Source organism: Mustelus asterias, chromosome 18 (genome assembly GCF_964213995.1).
Source record: "Mustelus asterias chromosome 18, sMusAst1.hap1.1, whole genome shotgun sequence".
In the NCBI taxonomy this organism is placed as follows: Eukaryota; Metazoa; Chordata; class Chondrichthyes; order Carcharhiniformes; family Triakidae; genus Mustelus; species Mustelus asterias.
This window is the reverse complement of record NC_135818.1, coordinates 29,469,732-29,489,508: the sequence shown is the minus strand read 5'-3', so window position 1 is coordinate 29,489,508 and position 19,777 is coordinate 29,469,732. Positions and strand designations below refer to the sequence as shown.

The 19,777-nt window shown below is 44.7% G+C and overlaps 1 protein-coding gene across 1 annotated transcript in view; it reads left to right on the top strand.

Moving 5' to 3' along the window:
- The window catches only part of LOC144506907 (papilin-like), a 206,819-nt gene that overhangs the window by 109,151 nt on the left and 77,891 nt on the right, over positions 1-19,777 (top strand). The window contains exons 4-8 of the mRNA XM_078233261.1: positions 1,179-1,281; positions 2,385-2,515; positions 5,970-6,093; positions 6,194-6,274; positions 19,191-19,363. Coding sequence (XP_078089387.1) covers positions 1,179-1,281; positions 2,385-2,515; positions 5,970-6,093; positions 6,194-6,274; positions 19,191-19,363 — 612 coding nt within the window. The remainder of the gene's footprint in view (positions 1-1,178; positions 1,282-2,384; positions 2,516-5,969; positions 6,094-6,193; positions 6,275-19,190; positions 19,364-19,777) is intronic.

Below are 19,777 nucleotides of genomic sequence, written 5' to 3'. Positions count from 1 at the left end.
CCCACAAATCACACATGTAAGCCCCCCCCACCCCACCACGCACCATGGCCACGTCTGAGACCTGCACCATGGAGCTACTTACCTCCTCGCTCCCCTTTGCTACTGCTGAGCCTGCAGCAGACTTTTAAGGAGCCGGTGTTTTCCTCACCGACATGACGTCTCACTGACAAGGTTATTAAGGTAAGTGAGGGGGAGCGATTGCGTATGGAACGCATTAATTATATGAAGATGCATGCTGATGCATGTAGACTTACACTTTGGGTGTGATCCTCATGGGACAATGGGAACCACCATGAAAACGGGTGAGATTCCTGTTTTTTCATTCTGATGTGATCTTACAACCTCATCATGTCAATATACGGGTGGGATGAGGTCATAAGGTTGCGCCCTTTATTTCTAACTTCTCACTATTTCAGTTCTAAGTAAGCAACAGTCCTCCCATTTACTCAAACGCCACTTCAACAGTTAGCAAACTCAGGCTTTAAATTGTGGTAACAGTTGTAAAGGTTCTAGAGAGACTTTTCAGCGAGAGAAACACATGCATCTTATAAGCTTCTATCTTTAAACAACCCTCTCCAGCAACTGAACACAGAAAGTTGTTTTTCTCTGCTACAAATCTAGCTCCTCCCACTTCTAGTATCACATGACAATATGACCCTGCATACCTAACTGACTTTGCATGACTTTAATCAAAACAAAACCCAGGGGTTCTTTCCCATTCATAAACAAAAAGCAATTAGCGCTATTCTAAGTCAATACTACAGGGTTAAAATGAGCAATTATCCTGCTTTCCAGCATCTGCTGTATTCCCATCAGATATACCAATTGCTTTGAGAAAAAAAACACTGAACTTTAAACACTCTACTGAAAGACAAAACAGTATCATCGCAAGCTGTACTCACCCAGGCAGGTGAAGGGTATTCCATCACATTTCTGACTTGTGCCTTGTAGATGGTGGATATGCTTTGGGGAGTCTGGAGGTGAGTCACTCTCTGCTGAATTCCTTAGGCAATAGGGAGAGTTTTCTTCGACCTATCAGTGTGTGACTCTTGCTGGTTAGCAGTGAAAGGGGAACATTTTCCATCTCCCTGGCATTGATGTTCTGCTGATCACCCTCCAGTGAAATTAATTTCTCACCATATAACATGAGTGAACTAAGCTGGTTTGTCTCTCAACAGGACTGTCCTGAAGGTTCGAGAGATTTCAGAGAAGAGCAGTGTTCTGCGTTTGATGGAACTGATTTTCAGGGGAAGAGATATAAATGGCTGCCTTATTATGGAGGTAAACAGATTTCAAGGAATATGTTCAGAAAATGTAAGTCTTAAGTGGCTCTTAAGGCGAGCCTTGACTGACCAATGACTGCAGCTTTTCCTCAACCCACCCCTTAAAACTGCCTTTCTGAGACATTTAACTTCATGATCTTGTTGTTGATATCCTTGTTCAGACAAGGAAAATGTTGGATATAAAGCCTGGAACTTGTTCACATTGGAAGTTTAAACTGATGCCTTGTTGTTTCTCCCAGCTGGTACCAAAGTCCCCATGGCACTGTTCAAGGAGCAGGGGATTCTCCCTAGTGTCCTGCCAATATTTTATCCCCCCTGATCAACCTCACTAAAAGAGATTAGCCAGTCATCATCACGGTATTACATGTGGGATCCTGCTGTGCTCAAATTGGCTATCGACTGAGATTACACTTCAGAAAAGTACTTCATAGGTTGTAAAGCAGCTTGGGATATCCTCAAGTTGTGAAAAACATTAAATGCAAGTTTTTTTTTCTGTCTTCAGATGAACACCAAGCGTTCCATTATCTATACTCGATTCATTTCCTTCCTGGCAAATATTCCAGATAGGGTAGATTCCCTTACTCCTGTTCACCTCGTGTTACGGAGAGATTTAAAGGAGTCGTTCAAAATTATGAAAACTATTTCCATTAGGAGGGGCTTCAGTTTCCAAGAGACACAGATAATGAGCAAAATAACCAAGGGAGGGAAATGAAGACAATGATTTTTAAACAGCAATCTGGAATGCACTGCCTGAAATGGTGTGGAAGCAGATTCAATCATATCTTAAATAAATACTTATTCATAGGGCGGTGGGTGCAAATAATTATGCAGCTCCACGTTCGAACCAGCGTAGGCACAGTGGGTCAAATGGCCCTTTCCTGCATTGTTACATTTTCAAAAAACCAACAATAGTTTATATCCTTGCCTTGCAGGACATTAAATGGAGTAGATGGACTCTATGATGGGGCAAATTAGGTTGCAGAGCAGTGAACAGAAGGGGCTGCTTGTGCCAAGTAGCCTTTTTGGGGTGGGGCTACTGAGGGAGCTATTGAGGGAGTGAAGTAATTAGATGATAACAGCAAGGTATTCATTTTCCTATAGCTTCCAATAAGTGTGAGCTGAACTGCATTCCCCAAGGTGAAAACTTTTATTACCGACATAAAGAAGCAGTTAAGGACGGGACACTGTGTGAACCTGGAAGCCGCAACATCTGCATACACGGTGTCTGCAAGGTGAGTTCACTCATTGGCTGAGGCACAGTGAAGGAGCAGAGGCCTTAGGGTGCTTGCTCCTTCATCTCCACACATCAGTTACTGCCTACAACTAATGTTCCTCAGCTCAGGAGGCTATCTTGAACACCTTTACATGTCGCAGCATTTGGAGAGAATGGACAAGATCTATAGAAGGCAGTGACTAACACATAGACAGACACATGCTGGAAGTCTTAAAGTGCATCAAGGTAGATAAATCCCCGGGACCTGATGAGGTATATCCCAGGACGTTGTGGGAGGCTAGGGAGGAAATTGCGGGTCCCCTAGCTGAGATATTTGAATCATCGATAGTCATGGGTGAGGTGCCTGATGATTGGAGAGTGGCAAATGTTGTGCCTTTGTTTAAAAAGGGCTGCAGGGAAAAGCCTGGGAACTACAGGCCGGTGAGCCTCACATCTGTGGTGGGTAAATTGTTGGAAGGTATTTTGAGAGACAAGATCTACAGGCATTTAGAGATGCAAGGACTGACTAGGGACAGTCAGCATGGCTTTGTGAGTGGAAAATCATGTCTCACAAATTTAATTGAGTTTTTTGAAGGGGTAACCAAGAAGGTAGATGAGGGCAGTACAGTTGATGTCTACATGGACTTTAGCAAGGCCTTTGACAAGATCCCGCATGGTAGGTTGTTGCATAAAGTTAAATCTCACGGGATCCAGGGTGAGGTATCTAAATGGATACAAAATTGGCTTCTTGACAGAAGCCAGAGGGTGGTTGGAGAAAGTTGTTTTTCAACCTGGAGGCCTGTGACCAGCGGTGTGCCTCAGAGATCAGTGCTGGGCCCACTGTTATTTGTCATTTATATTCATGATTTGGATGAGAATATGGGGGCATGGTTAGTAAGTTTGCAGATGACACCAAGATTGGTGGCATGGTGGACAGTGAGGAAGGTTATCTCCAATTGCAGCGGGATCTTGATCAATTGGGCCAGTGGGCTGACGAATGGCAGATGGAGTTTAATTTAGACAAATGCGAGGTGATGCATTTTGGTAGATTGAACCAGGGCACGATTTACTCAGTTAATGGTAGGGCATTGGGGAGAGTTACAGAACAAAGAGATCTAGAGGTACATGTTCATAGCTCCTTGAAAGTGGAGTCACAGGTAGACAGAATGGTGAGGAAGGCATTCGGCATGCTTGGTTTCATCGGTCAGAACATTGAATACGGGAGTTGGGACGTCTTGTTGAAGTTGTACAAGACATTGGTAAGGCCACACTTGGAATACTGTGTGCAATTCTGGTCACCCTATTATAGAAAGCATATTATTAAACTAGAAAGAGTGCAGAAAAGATTTACTAAGATGCTACCGGGACTTGATGGATTGAGTTATAAGGAGAGGCTGAATAGACTGGGACTTTTTTCTCTGGAGCGTAGGAGGCTGAGGGGTGACCTTATAGAGGTCTATAAAATAATGAGGGGCACAGATCAGCTAGATAGTCAATATATTTTCCCAAAGATAGGGGAGTCTAAAACTAGAGGGCATAGGTTTAAGGTGAGAGGGGAGAGATACAAAAGTGTCCAGAGGAGCAATTGTTTTCACAGAGGGTGGTGAGTGTCTGGAACAAGCTGCCAGGGGTAGTAGTAGAGGCGGGTACAATTTTATCTTTTGAAAAGCATTTAGATAGTTACATGGGTACGATGGGTATAGAGGGATATGGGCCAAATGTGAGCAATTGGGATTAGCTTAGGGGTTTTAAAAAAAAATAAGGGCGGCATGGACAAGTTGGGCCGAAGGGCCTGTTTCCATGCTGTAAACCTCTATGACTCTATCACACACACACACACACATACTCCATGCGCGCACACATACACACACCACACGCTGACCACATGCGAGCACACCTTGTGAGCACACCACACACACACACCAGGCACAGATCTGAGGGACAGGCCCCATGCACACATCATGTGTGCACACCGCGCATACACCACAGGTACACACCGTACGCACACCATTCGGACTTCATATGCATATAACACGCACACCATGTGCGCACCACACGCATGCCTCGCATATACCTCATGCACGCCTCCTGCACACCATGCGCACACCACACACACACATGATTTTTATTCATGGAATACCCCAGACATACACACTCACTCACTCCTTCTCTGAGAGAAAAATTAGGGATAAGATTTTCCGGCCATGCTCACCCCGAAACCGGAAAATCCCACCCAAGGGCAACGGACCTTTTCATGGTCCTCACCCTGCCCGATTCCTGTGGCAGGTGGAATAGGAAAATTCACCACTAGGAGTGGGCTTTAGCTGAAATGTACCTATCCCCCTTCCCTATCCAGTGGGATAGAGATGTGAGTTAGTGGCCCACCAATGCATGGGGGTAGGTAACTAAACACAGTGGAGGCCACTGTTTGACCATGTGATCTTCCTGCTCCATGTTCCACACTCAAGACTGTTCTGACCACCTGAGGCATTGGCTAATCCTAATTGGTTCTTTATTCATCCTTCAGTTTCTTTTTTCCTTCTAGTTTAGGTAGTTGCATCAAATTCACCATTAAGAACAATAATACTGTGACCAACTAAATCTGGAATATCAGAGTGCCAATGGTGCCAGCCTTAGTCCATGTATCTTAGTGTTACTGAAGTCACTTTACTAAGGACCATTGGTGTTTGATGACAGTGCAGAAGGAGACCATTTGGCCCACCAAGTCTGCATCAACTCTCTGAAAGAGAGTCTTACCCAGGCCCACCCCCCTGCCCTAGCCACATAACTCTGCGCATTTACAATGGCCAATGAACCTGACCTGCACATCTTTGGACTAAGGAAGAAAACCCACACTGACACGGGGAGAATGTGCAAACTCCACACAAACAGTCACCCAAGGCCAGAATTGAAGCTGGATCCCTGGTGCTGTGAGGCAGTGGTGCTAACCACTCTGTCCTGTGCGTTTGGTCCCATATGTGGGAGAGCAAATCTTCACTATTTGCCAGGAAGGAGATCAATCTTCAGATGGCATTAGTAAAGAGGAATGATGCCAAAAATAAAATGCTCAAAAAAGAACAAAACAATGAAACAGATGGTTAAAGAGTCTAAAATACAAAAGCTTGATACAGAAGGCAAGGAACCTTCGAGGTTGAATAAAGAGGAATAAGACTGGCTTGAGTGACTGTGAGTGAAACCTTGGATCTCATTCAATTTCAAATATTATACCAAGGGCTTCATTCAGTCTGTGTCCATTCAGGAGAATTCCGGTGCTCCCAATGTGATAACTGAGCCATTTACCTGGGCGAGACATACCCACTGACCGTAAACATTGATCTATAGTCACTGACTTCATGAGTTGTAATGGGCACTAATAGTCACAGAAATAAAATGTCTCTATCTTTTCAGAAATCTGTCAATAACTTCATTTAAAATGAATGATTCTGTGCTTATTTCTTTATACTTGATTCTAGACTGTTGGTTGTGACAATACACTGGAATCTTCACAAGTTGAAGATAAATGTCTGGAATGCGGAGGAGATGGGAGCACCTGTTATGAAGTCAAAGGGACATTTCGTGTTGTTGATTTGCCAATAGGTGCAGTTCTGTGTTCTATTCTTACTTTTGTTGTCACTTTTCATGTAGATGTGAATGTTGGAGATTTGCTGCATAGTCAAGGTCCATTCCTTATTTGCAGGTTACAATCAAATTCACGTCATTCCCATTGGGGCCACGAGTATTCGGATCCGAGAAGTATTACCCACACGTAATTTCCTTGGTAAATCTTTCACTTTCTTTCTTCATTTGTGATTCTTTTTTAATGTGTGAGTGGAATTTATTCGACCCAGTTACAGCTTGGTTTGTATCTGTGTGTGGAGTTTACTTGATCCAGCTACACCTTGGTCTGTGTCTGTGTGCGAATGGAGTTTATTCGACCCAGTTATACCTTGGTTTCTATAGAATCATAGAATAGAATCCCCAGTTTTAAGTTTTTAAGTTATTTATTAGTGTCCATAGAACCATAGAAAATTACAGCTCAGAAACAGGCCTTTTGGCCCTTCTTGTCTGTGCCGAACCATTTTATGTCTAGTCCCACTGACCTGCACTTGGACCATATCCCTCCACACCCCTCTCATCCATGAACCCGTCCAAGTTTTTCTTAAATGTTAAAATTTACCACTTTATTTACCACATTACCGCATTCACCACTTTATCCAGCAGCTCATTCCACACTCCCACCACTCTCTGCGTGAAGAAGCCCCCCCTAATATTCCCTCTAAACTTTTCTCCTTTCACCCTTAACCCATGTCCTCTGGTTTTTTTCTCCCCTAGCCTCAGCAGAAAAAGCCTGCTTGCATTCACTCTATCTATACCCATCAAAATCTTATACACCTCTATCAAATCTCCCCTCATTCTTCTACACTCCAGGGAACAAAGTCCCAACCTATTCAATCTCTCTCTGTAACTCAGCTTCTCAAGTCCCGGCAACATCCTTGTGAACCTTCTCTGCACTCTTTCAATCTTATTTACATCCTTCCTGTAACTAGGTGACCAAAACTGTACGCAATACTCCAAATTCGGCCTCACCAATGCCTTATATAACCTTACCATAACACTCCAACTTTTATACTCGATACTCCGATTTATAAAGGCCAATGTACCAAAGGCACTCTTTACGACCCTATCCACCTGTGACGTCACTTTTAGGGAATTCTGTACCTGTATTCCCAGATCCCTCTGTTCAACTGCGCTCTTCAGAGTCCTACCATTTACCCTATACATTCTACTTTGGTTTGTCCTTCCAAAGTGCAATATCTCACACTTGTCTGCATTAAATTCCATTTGCCATTTTTCAGCCCATTTTTCTAGTTGGTCCAATTCCTTCTGCAAGCTTTGAAAACCTTCCTCACTGTCCACTACACCTCCAATCTTTGTATCATCAGCAAATTTGCTGATCCAATTTACCACATTATCATCCAGATCATTGATATAGATGACAAACAACAATGGACCCAACACCGATCCCTGCGACACACCACTAGTCACAGGCCTCCACTCAGAGAAGCAATCCTCCACAACCACTCTCTGGCTTCTTCCATTAGAATGCCTACAGTACAGAAAGAGGCCATTTGGCCCATCGAGTCTGCACTGACAACAATCCCACCCAGGCCCTATCCCCAAAACCCTACATATTTACCTGCTAATCATAGAAATCATAGAAACCCTACAGTGCAGAAGGAGGCCATTCGGCCCATCGAGTCTGCACCGACCACAATCCCACTCAGGCCCTACCCCCACATATTTTACCCACTAATCCCTCTAACCTACGCATCCCAGGACTCTAAGGGGCAATTTTTTTTTTAACCTGACCAATCAACCTAACCCGCACATCTTTGGACTGTGGGAGGAAACCGGAGCACCCGGAGGAAACCCATGCAGACACGAGGAGAATGTGCAAACTCCACACAGACAGTGACCCGAGCCGGGAATCGAACCCGGGACCCTGGAGCTGTGAAGCAGCAGTGCTAGCCACTGTGCTACCGTGCTGCCCTCTAACCCTCATATTTACCCGCTAATCCCTCTAATCTACGCATCCCGGGACACTAAGGGATTGAGCCAGTGTCTAATCCAATTTACTACCTCCCCATGTATACCCAGTGACTGAACCTGCCTAACTAACCTCCCATGAGGGACCTTGTCAAAGGCCTTGCTGAAATCCAGGTAGACAACATCCACCGCCTTCCCTTCATCCACTTTCCTGGTAACCTCCTCGAAAAACTCTAACAGATTGGTCAAACATGACCTATCACGCACAAAGTCATGTTGACTCTCCCTAATAAGTCCCTGTCTATCCAAATATTTGTAGCTCCTATCCCTTATCACTCCTTCCAATAACTTGCCCACCACCGACGTCAAACTTACTGGCCTATAATTTCCCGGATTTCTTTTGGAACCTTTTTTATACAACGGAACAACATGAGCCACTCTCCAATCATCCGGCACCTCCCCCGTGAATACTGACATTTTAAATATGTCTGCCAGGGCCCCTGCAAGTTCAACACTAGCTTCCCTCAAGGTCCATGGGGATACCCTGTCCGGTCCTGGGGATTTATCCATTCTGATTTGCCTCAAGACAGCAAGCACCTCCTCCCCTTTAATCTGTAAAGATTCCATGACCTCCTTACCTGTTTGCCCTATTTCTGTAGACTCCATGCCCGTTTCCTCAGTAAATACGGATGCAAAAAACCCATTTAGTATCTCCCCCATCTCTTTTGGTTCCATACACAGTCTACCACTCTGGTCTTCAAGAGGACCAATTTTATCCCTCACTATCCTTTTGCTCCCAACATACCTATAGAAGTTCTTTGGATTTTCCTTCACTCTGTCTGCCAAAGCAACCTCATGTCTTCTTTTAGCCCTCCTGATTTCCCTCTTAAGTAGCTTCTTGCGCTTTTTATACTCCTCGAGCATCTGATGTGTTCCTTGCTGCCTGTACATTTCATACAACTCTCTCTTCCTCTTAATCAGTGTTACAATCTCCCTCGAGAACCAAGGTTCCCTATTCCTATTTACGTTGCCTTTAATCCTGACAGGAACATACAAACTCTGCACTCTCAAAATTTCTCCTTTGAAGGCCTCCCACTTTCCATTTACATCCTTACCAGAGAACAGCCTGTGCCAAACCACACTTCCCAGATCCCTTCTCATTTCATCAAATTTGGCCTTTTTCCAGTTCAGAACTTCAACCCGAGGACCAGATCTATCCTTATCCATGATCAGGTTGAAACTAATGTCATTATGATCACTGGATCCAAAGTGTTCCCTCACACTCACATCCATCACCTGCCCTAACTAATTTCCCAATAGGAGATCCAATATCGCATCCTCTCAAGTTGGCACCTCTATATACTGATGTAGAAAATTCTCCTGAACACATTTTACAAACTCTACCCCGTCTAAACCTTTAACAGTATGCGAGTCCCAATCTATATGTGGAAAATTAAAATCCCCTACTATCACAACTTTGTATTTCTTGCAGTTGTCAGCTATCTCTCTGCTGATTTGCTCCTCCAATTCTCGCTGACTATTGGGTGGTCTATAATACAACCCCATTAATGTGGTCATACCTTTCCTGTTTCTCAGCTCCACCCATAGGGCCTCTGTAGACAAGCTCCCTAATCTATCCTGCCTGAGTACTGCTGTAACATTTTCCCTGACCAACAATGCCACCCCCCCACCTTTTATCCCTCTGCCTCTATCCCGCCTGAAACATTGGAACCCTGGAACATTGAGCTGCCAGTCCTGCCCCTCCTGTAGCCAAGTTTCACTAATGGCTATTATGTCATATTTCCATGTGTCTATCCATGCCTTCAGCTCATCTCCTTCCCCACAATACTCTTGGCATTGAAATAGACACACCTCAAAAGGTTATTTCTACCACACTCAACCCCTCCATTTGTGATTTTACTTGAACTAACCTGTCTTTTTACCCCTGCTCCACTATCTGCTCTGGCACTCTGGTTCCCATCCCCCTGCAAATCTAGTTTAAACCCTCCCAATAACACTAGCAAACCTCCCTGCAAGTATCTTGGTCCCTTGGTAGTTTAGGTGTAACCCGTCTCTCTTGTACAGGTCCCACCTGCCCCAGAAGAGGTCCCAATGATCCAAGAATCGGAAACCCTGCCCCCTACACCAGTTCCTCAGCCACGTGTTCTTCCGCCCGAGCATCCTACTCCTACCCTCACTGGCATGTGGCTCAGGTAGCAATCCTGAGATTACTACCCTCGGGGTCCTGCTTTTTAACTTCCTTCCAAGCTCTTTGTACTCACTCTTTAGGACCTCCTCACTCTTCCTACCTACGTCATTGGTACCGATGTGTACCACGACATCTGGCTGATCACCTTCCCACTTTAGAACGCTGTGCACGCGATCAGAGATATCGCTGACCTTGGCACCTGGGAGGCAACAAACCATGTGGGAGTCTCTGTCCCGACCACAGAACCTCCTGTCACAAGTGTCAGAAGTAGACAAGCTTACATTAACACTGCAGTGAAGTTACCGTGTAAATCCCCTCGTTGCCAGACTCCGGCACCTGTTTGGGTACACTGAGGGACAATTTAGCATAGCCAATGCACCGACTCAGCATCTCTTTCGGACAGTGGGAGGAAACCGGAGCACCCAGAGGAAACCCACGCAGACACAGGGAGAATGTGCAGATTCCACACAGACAGTGTCCAAGCCGGGAATCGAACCCGGGTCCCTGGTGCTGAAGCAGCAGTGCTAACTACTGTGCCGCCCAGTACAGAAAGAGGCCATTTGGCCCATCAAGCCTGCACTGACAACAATCTCACCCAGGCCCTACCCCTGTAACTCCACATATTTACCCTGCTAATCCCCCGATACTAAGGGGCAATTTAGCATGGCCATTCAACCTAACCTGCACATCTTTGGACTGTGGGAGGAAACCGGAGCACTGGGAGGAAACCCTAGCAGACACGGAGAGAATGTTTATTCAACCCAGTTACATCCTGGTCTGTGTCATTTGTTAAATGCCTTACACTGTTTGCAACTGCTTCAAAGATCGAAAAGCTCTATCACATTCTGCACATAGCAATATGCATTTTTTGGGAATTTCCTGCTGTACATTGGTTCTCTGTAGACTTTGCCCTCAGCCCATGTTGCTTATTTGGAGCTTGGTGTTTCTGTTATTTCCTGAATAATGGCCAAAGCATTCCACAAAATATGTAAGCATTTGGACTAAACCTAATTTTGCAGTTGGATTCGCAGTGATCAGATGTTGAGATGGAGATGAGTATGTTAGCATTATTGTAACAGCAGCTCTCAGGGTTCAAGCTTACACACTGCAAGACTCTGCCAGTTATTGTCTCTCTGAGGAACAGTTCAGCAGTGGGTGCAAAGATAGCAGGCAGGCTACTTGCTTTATTTATGTGCCTTTCCTTCCCTCACCTTCAAATACACCATCAGGAAGTGGTGAAATTCACCCCAACCTCCCTACTGCTGGGGCTGGAGCACACATCATTCCTCTCCCTCCACTACCCAGTCACAGTATCAGGATCCAGGTCACACCACTCTCCATGGCCCATGTCAACCCAAGAGGGAGAGTCCAACTGTCAACGGGTCTATTGAGGGAGTGCTGCACTATCAAAGGGGCAGTATTGAGGAAGTGCTGTACTGTCAAAGAGACAGCATTGAGGGACTGCGGCACTGTAAAGTGGCAGTATTGAGGGACTGCCGCACCATTAAAGGGTCTGTATTGAGGGGTATCGTACTCTCAAAGGGTTAGTATTGATGGACTGTTGCACTGTCAAAGGGTCAGTATTGATGGAGTGCTCAATTGTCAAAGGGACAATATTGAGGGATTGATGCACTGTCAAAGGGTTAGTATTGAGGAAGTTAGTATTGATTTCAGTAAAGCCTTTGACAAAGTACCTCATGGTAGACTGGTATGAAAGTTGAAGGCACACAGGATCAGAGGAGAGCTGGCAAGATGGATACAGAACTGGCTTGGGCATAGAAAGAAGTTTAACAACACCAGGTTAAAGTCCAACAGGTTTATTTGGTAGCAAAAGCCACTAGCTTTCGGAGCGCTGCTCCTTCGTCAGGTGAGTATAGAAGACAGAGAGGGTAGCAGTAGAGTGCTTTTCTGAATGGAAGGCTGTGACTAGCGGTGTTCAACAGGGATCAGTTCTAGGGCCTTTGTTGTTCATAGTATATATAAATGATTTGGAGGAAAATGTAATTGGTCTGATTAGTAAATTCACTGATGACACAAAAATTGGTGGAGTTGCGGATAGTGAAGAGGATTGTCAGAGGATACAGCAAGATATAGACCAGTTGGAGACTTGGGCGGAGAAATGGCAGATGGAGTTTAATCCGGACAAATGTGAGGTAATGCATTTTGGAAAGTCCAATGCATGTAGGAATTATACAGCAAATGGTCGAACCCTTAGGAGTATTGACAGGCAGAAAGATCTGGGCGTACATGTCCACTGATCACTGAAAGTGGCAACGCAGTTGGAGTAGGTCAAGAAGGCACACAGCATGCATGCCTTCATCGGTCGGGGCATTGAGTATAAAAAATGACAGGTCACGCTGCAGCCGTACAGAACCTTAGTTAGGCCTCATTGGAATATCGTGTTCAATTCTGGTCATGACACTACCAGAAGGATGTGGAGGCTTTGGGGAGGGTACAGAAGAGGTTTACCAGGATTTTGCCTGGTATGGAGGGTATTAGCCACGAGGAAAGGTTGGATAAACTTGGTTTGTTCTCACTGGAATGAAGGAAGTTGAGGGGTGACCTGATAGAGGTTTAAAAAATTATGAGTGGCATGGACAGAGTGGATACTCAGATGCTCTTTCCTAGGGTAGAAAAGTCAAATACTAGGGGACATAGGTTTAAAGTGTGTGGGGAAAAGTTTAGAGGAGATGTGAGAGGCAAGTTTTTTTTTACACAGAGGATGGTGAATGTCTGGAATGAGTTGCTCAGGAAGGTGATGGGAGCAGGTACGATAGTGGCATTTAAGGGGCATCGAGATGAATATATGAATAGGATGGGAATGGAAGGATATGGACTCCATAAGTGCATACGGCTTTAGTTTAGGCAGGCATCATGATCATTGCAGGCTTGGAGGGCCAAAGGGCCTGTTCTTGTGCTATACTGTTCTTTGTTCTTTGAACTGTAATTTCAGAGGGATAGTATTGAGGGAGTGCTGTATTTTCAAAGGGTCAGTATTGATGGAGTGTTACACCTCCAAAGGGGCAGTATTAATGAAGTGCCACACTGTCAAAGGGTCAGTATTGAGGGAGTGCTTCATTGTCAAAGGATCAGTATTGAGGGAGTGCTGTATTTTCAAAGGGTCAGTATTGATGGAGTGTTACACCTCCAAAGGGGCAGTATTAATGAAGTGCCACACTGTCAAAGGGTCAGTATTGAGGGAGTGCTTCATTGTCAAAGGATCAGTATTGAGGGAGTGCTGCACTGTCAAAGGGGCAGTATTGAGGGAGTGCTGCACTGTCAAAGGGGCAGTATTGAGGGACTGCTGCATTGTCAAAGGATCAGTATTGAGGGAGTGCTGCACTGTCAAAGGATCAGTATTGAGGGAGTGCTGCACTGTCAAAGGATCAGTATTGAGGGAGTGCTGCACTGTCAAAGGGGCAGTATTGAGGGAGTGCTGCACTGTCAAAGGGGCAGTATTGAGGGACTGCTGCATTGTCAAAGGATCAGTATTGAGGGAGTGCTGCACTGTCAAAGGGGCAGTATTGAGGGAGTGCTGCACTGTCAAAGGGGCAGTATTGAGGGACTGCTGCATTGTCAAAGGATCAGTATTGAGGGAGTGTTGCACTGTCAAAGGGGCAGTATTGAGGGAGTGCTGCACTGTCAAAGGGGCAGTATTGAGGGAGTGCTTCATTGTCAAAGGATCAGTATTGAGGGAGTGCTGCACTGTCAAAGGATCAGTATTGAGGGACTGCCGCATTGTCAAAGGATCAGTATTGAGGGAGAGCAGCATTGTAAAAGGGACAGTATTGACAGTGTGCGCTACTGTCAACGGGTCAGTATTCAGGAAGTGCTGCACTGTCAAAGAGGCTGTATTGAGGAAGTGACATTGTGTCAAAGGGAGTTTGTATTGAGGGAGTGCTGCAATGTCAAAGGGCAGTACTGTGGGAGAGCTGCATTGTCAGAGCATCAATGCTGAGGTAGCACTACAATGTTGGGGGTCTGTTTTGAGGGAATGCTGCACTGTCAAAGAGTCAGTACTGTTACAATCTGTAGAGAACTGTTCACATTTAAGTAATAAATCCAAACATCTATCAAATATACAACAGAATGACACCACAAGAATTCACATTTTTAAATGAAAAATGTTATTGCATATCAATAAGAATTAAACTAAGTAATCTGTTATCAAGACTATTGTAAATTCAGTTCTAATTTTTACTCTCCTCACCCCCACTCCCTAGAGCTCCTTTTCATTTGCAAAACCTGAAGGTCATTCACTTTTCCTGGGTCCAAACTCAGCTCCTTGTTGAGTTGCCAATATCTATCCAACTACTGTAAAAGGGGTGGGGGAGTTGAACTACTGGTTAAGGAGAATATGGTAGCTGTACTGCGGGAGGACATCTCGGAGAGCTCATATAGCGAGGCAATATGAGTGGAGCTCAGGAATAGGAAGGGTGTAGTCACAATGTTGGGGGTTTACTATAGGCCACCCAACTGCCAGCGGGAGATAGAGGAACAGATATGTAGGCAGATTTTGGCAACGTGTAAAAGTAACAGGGTTGTTGTGGTGGGAGATTTTAACTTCCCCTATATTGACTGGGACTCATTTAGTGCTGGGGGCGTGGATGGGGCAAAGTTTGTAAGGAGCATCCAGGAGGGCTTCTTGAAACAGTATGTAGATAGTCTTAACTAGGGAAGGGATCGTACTGGACCTGGTATTGGGGAATGACCCGGCCAGGTGGTCGGTGTTTCAGTCGGGGAGCAGTTCAGGAACAGTGACCACAATTCAGTAAGCTTTAAGGTACTGATGGATAAAGAAAAGTGTATTCCTCAAGTTAAGGTGCTAAATTGGGGGAAGGCTAATTACAACAATATTAGGCAGGAACTGAAGAATGTAGATTGGGAGCAGATGTTTGAGGGCAAATCAACATCTGGCATGTGGGAGGCTTTCAAGTGTAAGTTGATAGGGATTCAGGACCGGCACATTCCTGTAAGGATGAAGGATAAGTATGGCAAGTTTTGGGAACCTTGGATAACAAGAGATATTGTGAGCCTAGTCAAAGAGAAAAAAGAAGCATTTGTCAAAGCTAGGGAGCTGGGAACACACGAAACAAGTGTGGAACACAAGGAAAGTAGAAGGAAATTTAAGCAAGGAGTAAGAAGAGCTAAAAGGCGTCATGAAAAAGCATTGGCCAGCAGGATTAAGGAAAATCCCAAGGCTTTTTACACATATATAAAGAGCAAGAGGGTAGCCAGGGAGAGGGTTGGCCCACTCAAGGACAAGGGAGGGAATCTATGTGTGGAGCCAGAGGAAATGGGCGAGGTATTAAATGAGTACTTTGCGTCAGTATTCACCAAAGAGAAGGACTTGGTGGATGATGAATCTGGGAAAGGATGTGTAGATAGTTTGAGTCATGTTGAGATCAAAAAGGAGGAGGTATTGGGGTTCTTGAGAAACATCAAGGTAGACAAGTCTCCAGGGCCTGATGGGATATACCCCAGAATACTGAGAATACTCAGTTTCTGCTTAGCGACTCTGTCGTGTGTCGTGAAGGCCGCCTTCAGAAGAAACTGATAGCCAAGTTCCGCACACATGAGGATGGCCTAAACCGGGATCTTGGGTTCATGTCACACTATCGGTAACCCCCACAGCTTGCCTCCTGGACTTGCAGAATCTCACTGGCTGTCCTGTCTGGAGACAATACACATTTCTTTAACCTGTGCCTAATGCTCCCTCCACTCACATTGTCTGTATCTTTAAGACTTGATTAGCTGTAAAGATTCGCATTCTAATCAGTATTCTGTAACTTGATTTTGTGTCTCTGTGCCTTGTTTGTGAGCAGATTTCCACTCCATCTGACGAAGGAGCAGCGCTCCGAAAGCGAATGGTATTTGCTACCAAATAAACCCGTTGGACTTTAACCTGGTGTTGTTAAAACTCTTACCGTGTTTACCCCAGTCCAATGCCGGCATCTCCACATCAGTCAAAGAAGGCAGAGGGTAGCAGTGGAAGGGTGTGTTTCTGAATGGAGGGCTGTGATAAGTGGTGTTCACAGTAAGACGTCTCACAACACCAGGTTGAAGTCCCAACAGGTTTATTTGGTAGCAAAAGCCACTAGCTTTCGGAGCGCTGCTCCTTCATCAGGTGAGTGGGAGTTCTGTTCACAAACAGGGCATATAAAGACACAAACTCAATTTACAAAATAATGATTGGAATGTGAGTCTTTACAGGTAATCAAGTCTTAAAGGTACAGACAATGTGAGTGGAGAGAGCGTTAAGCGTTATATAAATGATTTGGAGGAAAATGTAACTGGATTGATTAGTAAGTTTGCAGACGACACAAAGGTTGGTGGATTTGAGGATAGCGATGAGGACTATCAGAGGATACAGCAGGGTATAGATCAGTTGGAGACTTGGGCGGAGAGATGGCAGATAGAGTTTAATCCGGACAAATGTGAGGTAATGCATTTTGGAAGGTCTAATACAGATAGGAAATATACAGTAAATGGCAGAACCCTTAGGAGTATTGATAGGCAAAGGGATCTGGGTGTACAGGTACACAGGTCACTGAAAGTGGTAATGCAGGTGGAGAAGGTAGTGAAGAAGGCATACGGCATGCTTGCCTTCATCGGCCGGGGTATTGAGTTTAAAAATTGGCAAGTCATGTTGCAGCTTTATAGAACCTTAGTGAGGCCGCACTTGGAATATAGTGTTCAATTTTGGTCGCCACACTACCAGAAGGATGTGGAGGCTTTAGAGAGGATACAGAAAAGATTTACCAGGATGTTACCTGGTGTGGAGGGCATTAGCTATGAGGAGAGGTTGGAGAAACTTGGTTTGTTCTCACTGGAGCGACGGACGTTGAGGGGAGACCTGATAGAAGTCTACAAGATTATGAGAGGCATGGACAGAGTGGATAGTCAGAAGCTTTTTCCCAGGGTGGAAGAGTCAATTACTAGGTTTAAGATATGAGGGGCAAGGTGTAAAGGAGATGTATGAGGCAGATGTTTTAGACAGAATGCAGTGGGTACCTGGAACTCGTTGCCGGGGGAGGTAGTGGAACCGGATACACTAGTGACTTTTAAGGGGCGTTTGGACAAATACATGAATAGGATGGGAATAGAGGGATATGGAACCTGGAAGAGTAGGGGGTTTTAGTTAAGTCAGGCAACATGGTCGGGGCAGGCTTGGAGGGCCGAAGGGCCTGTTCCTGTGCTGTAATTTTCTTTGTTCTTTGTTCTACTTTCCCAAAGCTTTCCAAGCTATCTCTGCTGACTACATTTGGCCACGAGAGTCTGTGAGGACCACAGTATAGTTAGTTCTTCCACTAATTGTAAGCTAGAGCAAATCTTCCAGCTGCTTTTCCCTCACAAAATCGAAACTGTGATAAAGCCCAACCTACATTGCATGCAGTGAAAGATGAAGCTTGTTTTTTCTCTGCTTCATATACAGGCCAAATTGATGATCACTTCCTGTTGGCTTTCTTAATCAGTGAGATGCAGTCTTCATCGAAACAAAGCTACAGCTGTTCTGTCTGTTCCTAAAGTAAACAACTTGTTTCTGTCAGCAAACACACAAAGTGAAAGCAAACACAAGGGCGGAATTTTCCCCTCCCGCCCACCACAGGAAACGTAGTGGGTGGGACATGGACCATGCAAAGGTCCATTGACCTTAGGTGGGATTTTCTGGCCTTGGGGTGAGCGCGACTGGAAAATCTCACCCAAGAATTTTCTAACCAAGGCTCCTCTCTGCATCACTATCACTTTGAAACATAGAAACATAGAAACCCTACAGTGCAGAAGCAGGCCATTCGGCCCATCGAGTCTGCACCGACCACAATCCCACCCAGCCCCTACCCCCACATATTTACCCGCTAATCCCTCTAACCTACGCATCTCAGAATTCTAAGGGGCAATTTTTAACCTGGCCAATCAACCTAACCCGCACATCTTTGGACATGCTTTAGGATGATTCAACCAGAAATACAAATAAACTATTTTACCTTCAACGCAACTCTGATTCAGCAACCAATTTGTATAGTTTCTATCTAAATAGAGTTCTATGTTTCTCTTTCCCAGAATTGCTGGTTCTCATCTCTGATGTCAACATGGGCCCAACCTTTTCAGTGTAATAAACTCCAAACTTGTTTGAATTGCATTTAGTTCGGGGTTGCTTATCTTTTCCTCAATCAAGAGCCCTCATTTTTTACAGTTAAAACTTAATTCTTAAAACTAAAAATTATATTCTAAAACATATGAGTTAGGAACTAGATATTTGCAAAGGTACTGAGACAGTGTCGAACTGTTGAGAGGCAGTACTGAAGGAATATTGTTGCAGGTGCCGTATTTTAGATGAAACGTTAAACCCTTCAACCGTCTCAGGTGGGTGTAAAATATCTCATGGCAGTACTCACAGAAGAATGGCGGACCCCGCTCCATGTCATGAGCAATATTTATCTGTCAACCAACATCACAGGAACAGATTAGGGATTTATTTCATTCGTGTTTTTGGGAGCTTGCTGTTGTGGTGGCCGATTGGCTACCACAATTCCCACATTACAACAGTGGCCACATATCAAAATTATTTAATTTGTTGTGAGGTATTTTGGGATGTTCTGAGTAGCACTGTAAAAACGCAAGTTCTTTATAAGTCTGATTCTGGAAACAATAAACAATTTGGTGTAAGATTGTTTTTTGCCAGCAGCATTGAGCAAGGTATAACAAATTATCAGTTTCCTTTCATGCCTGTTTCTGCCAGAGCCTAATTTACACCGGACCATTCAAATCATGCCTGATTCACACTGTGTCTAGTTTCCACAAAGCCCCATTGACACTGCGCCCCATTTCCACATAGCATCTGATTCACACCATGGCCCCTTCACACCTTGACCACAATTCCTTTATTGTAGCCATTGATCATTTTAATATAATTATTATTTGTGTTGAATCATTGCAGCAATCAAGAATGTGAGAGGTGAGTATTACCTGAACGGTCACTGGACCATCGACTTCAGCCGGGCTCTGTACATCGCCAACACTGTCATTCACTATGAAAGAGGGTCAGAGGGTGACCTGGCCTCAGAGGTTATTCATGGTCGAGGGCCGACCTCTGAACCATTGATATTGGAGGTGAGTGTCAATATCAAACAATGTGTTACGGGAAGTAAGAAAAATACAAAATCCATATGCATCGAGTTAAAGGAGAAGAAGGGATTGATGGCTATTAGAGGGGTATAACTATTGACCACCAAATAGTGAGTGGAGCAGGCATAGAGTACTAATCATAGGAGATTTCATTTAGACCCAGTTAAGGTAGCAAAAGGAAGAAAGGGAATTTAGTTTTGATCGGTTGTAGGAAGGTATTTTGAGAGACAGGATCTACAGGCATTTGGAGAGGCAAGGACTGATTAGGGACAGTCAGCATGGCTTTGTGAGTGGAAAATCATGTCTCACAAATTTAATTGAGTTTTTTGAAGGGGTAACCAAGAAGGTAGATAAGGGCAGTGCAGTTGATGTTGTCTACATGGACTTTAGCAAGGCCTT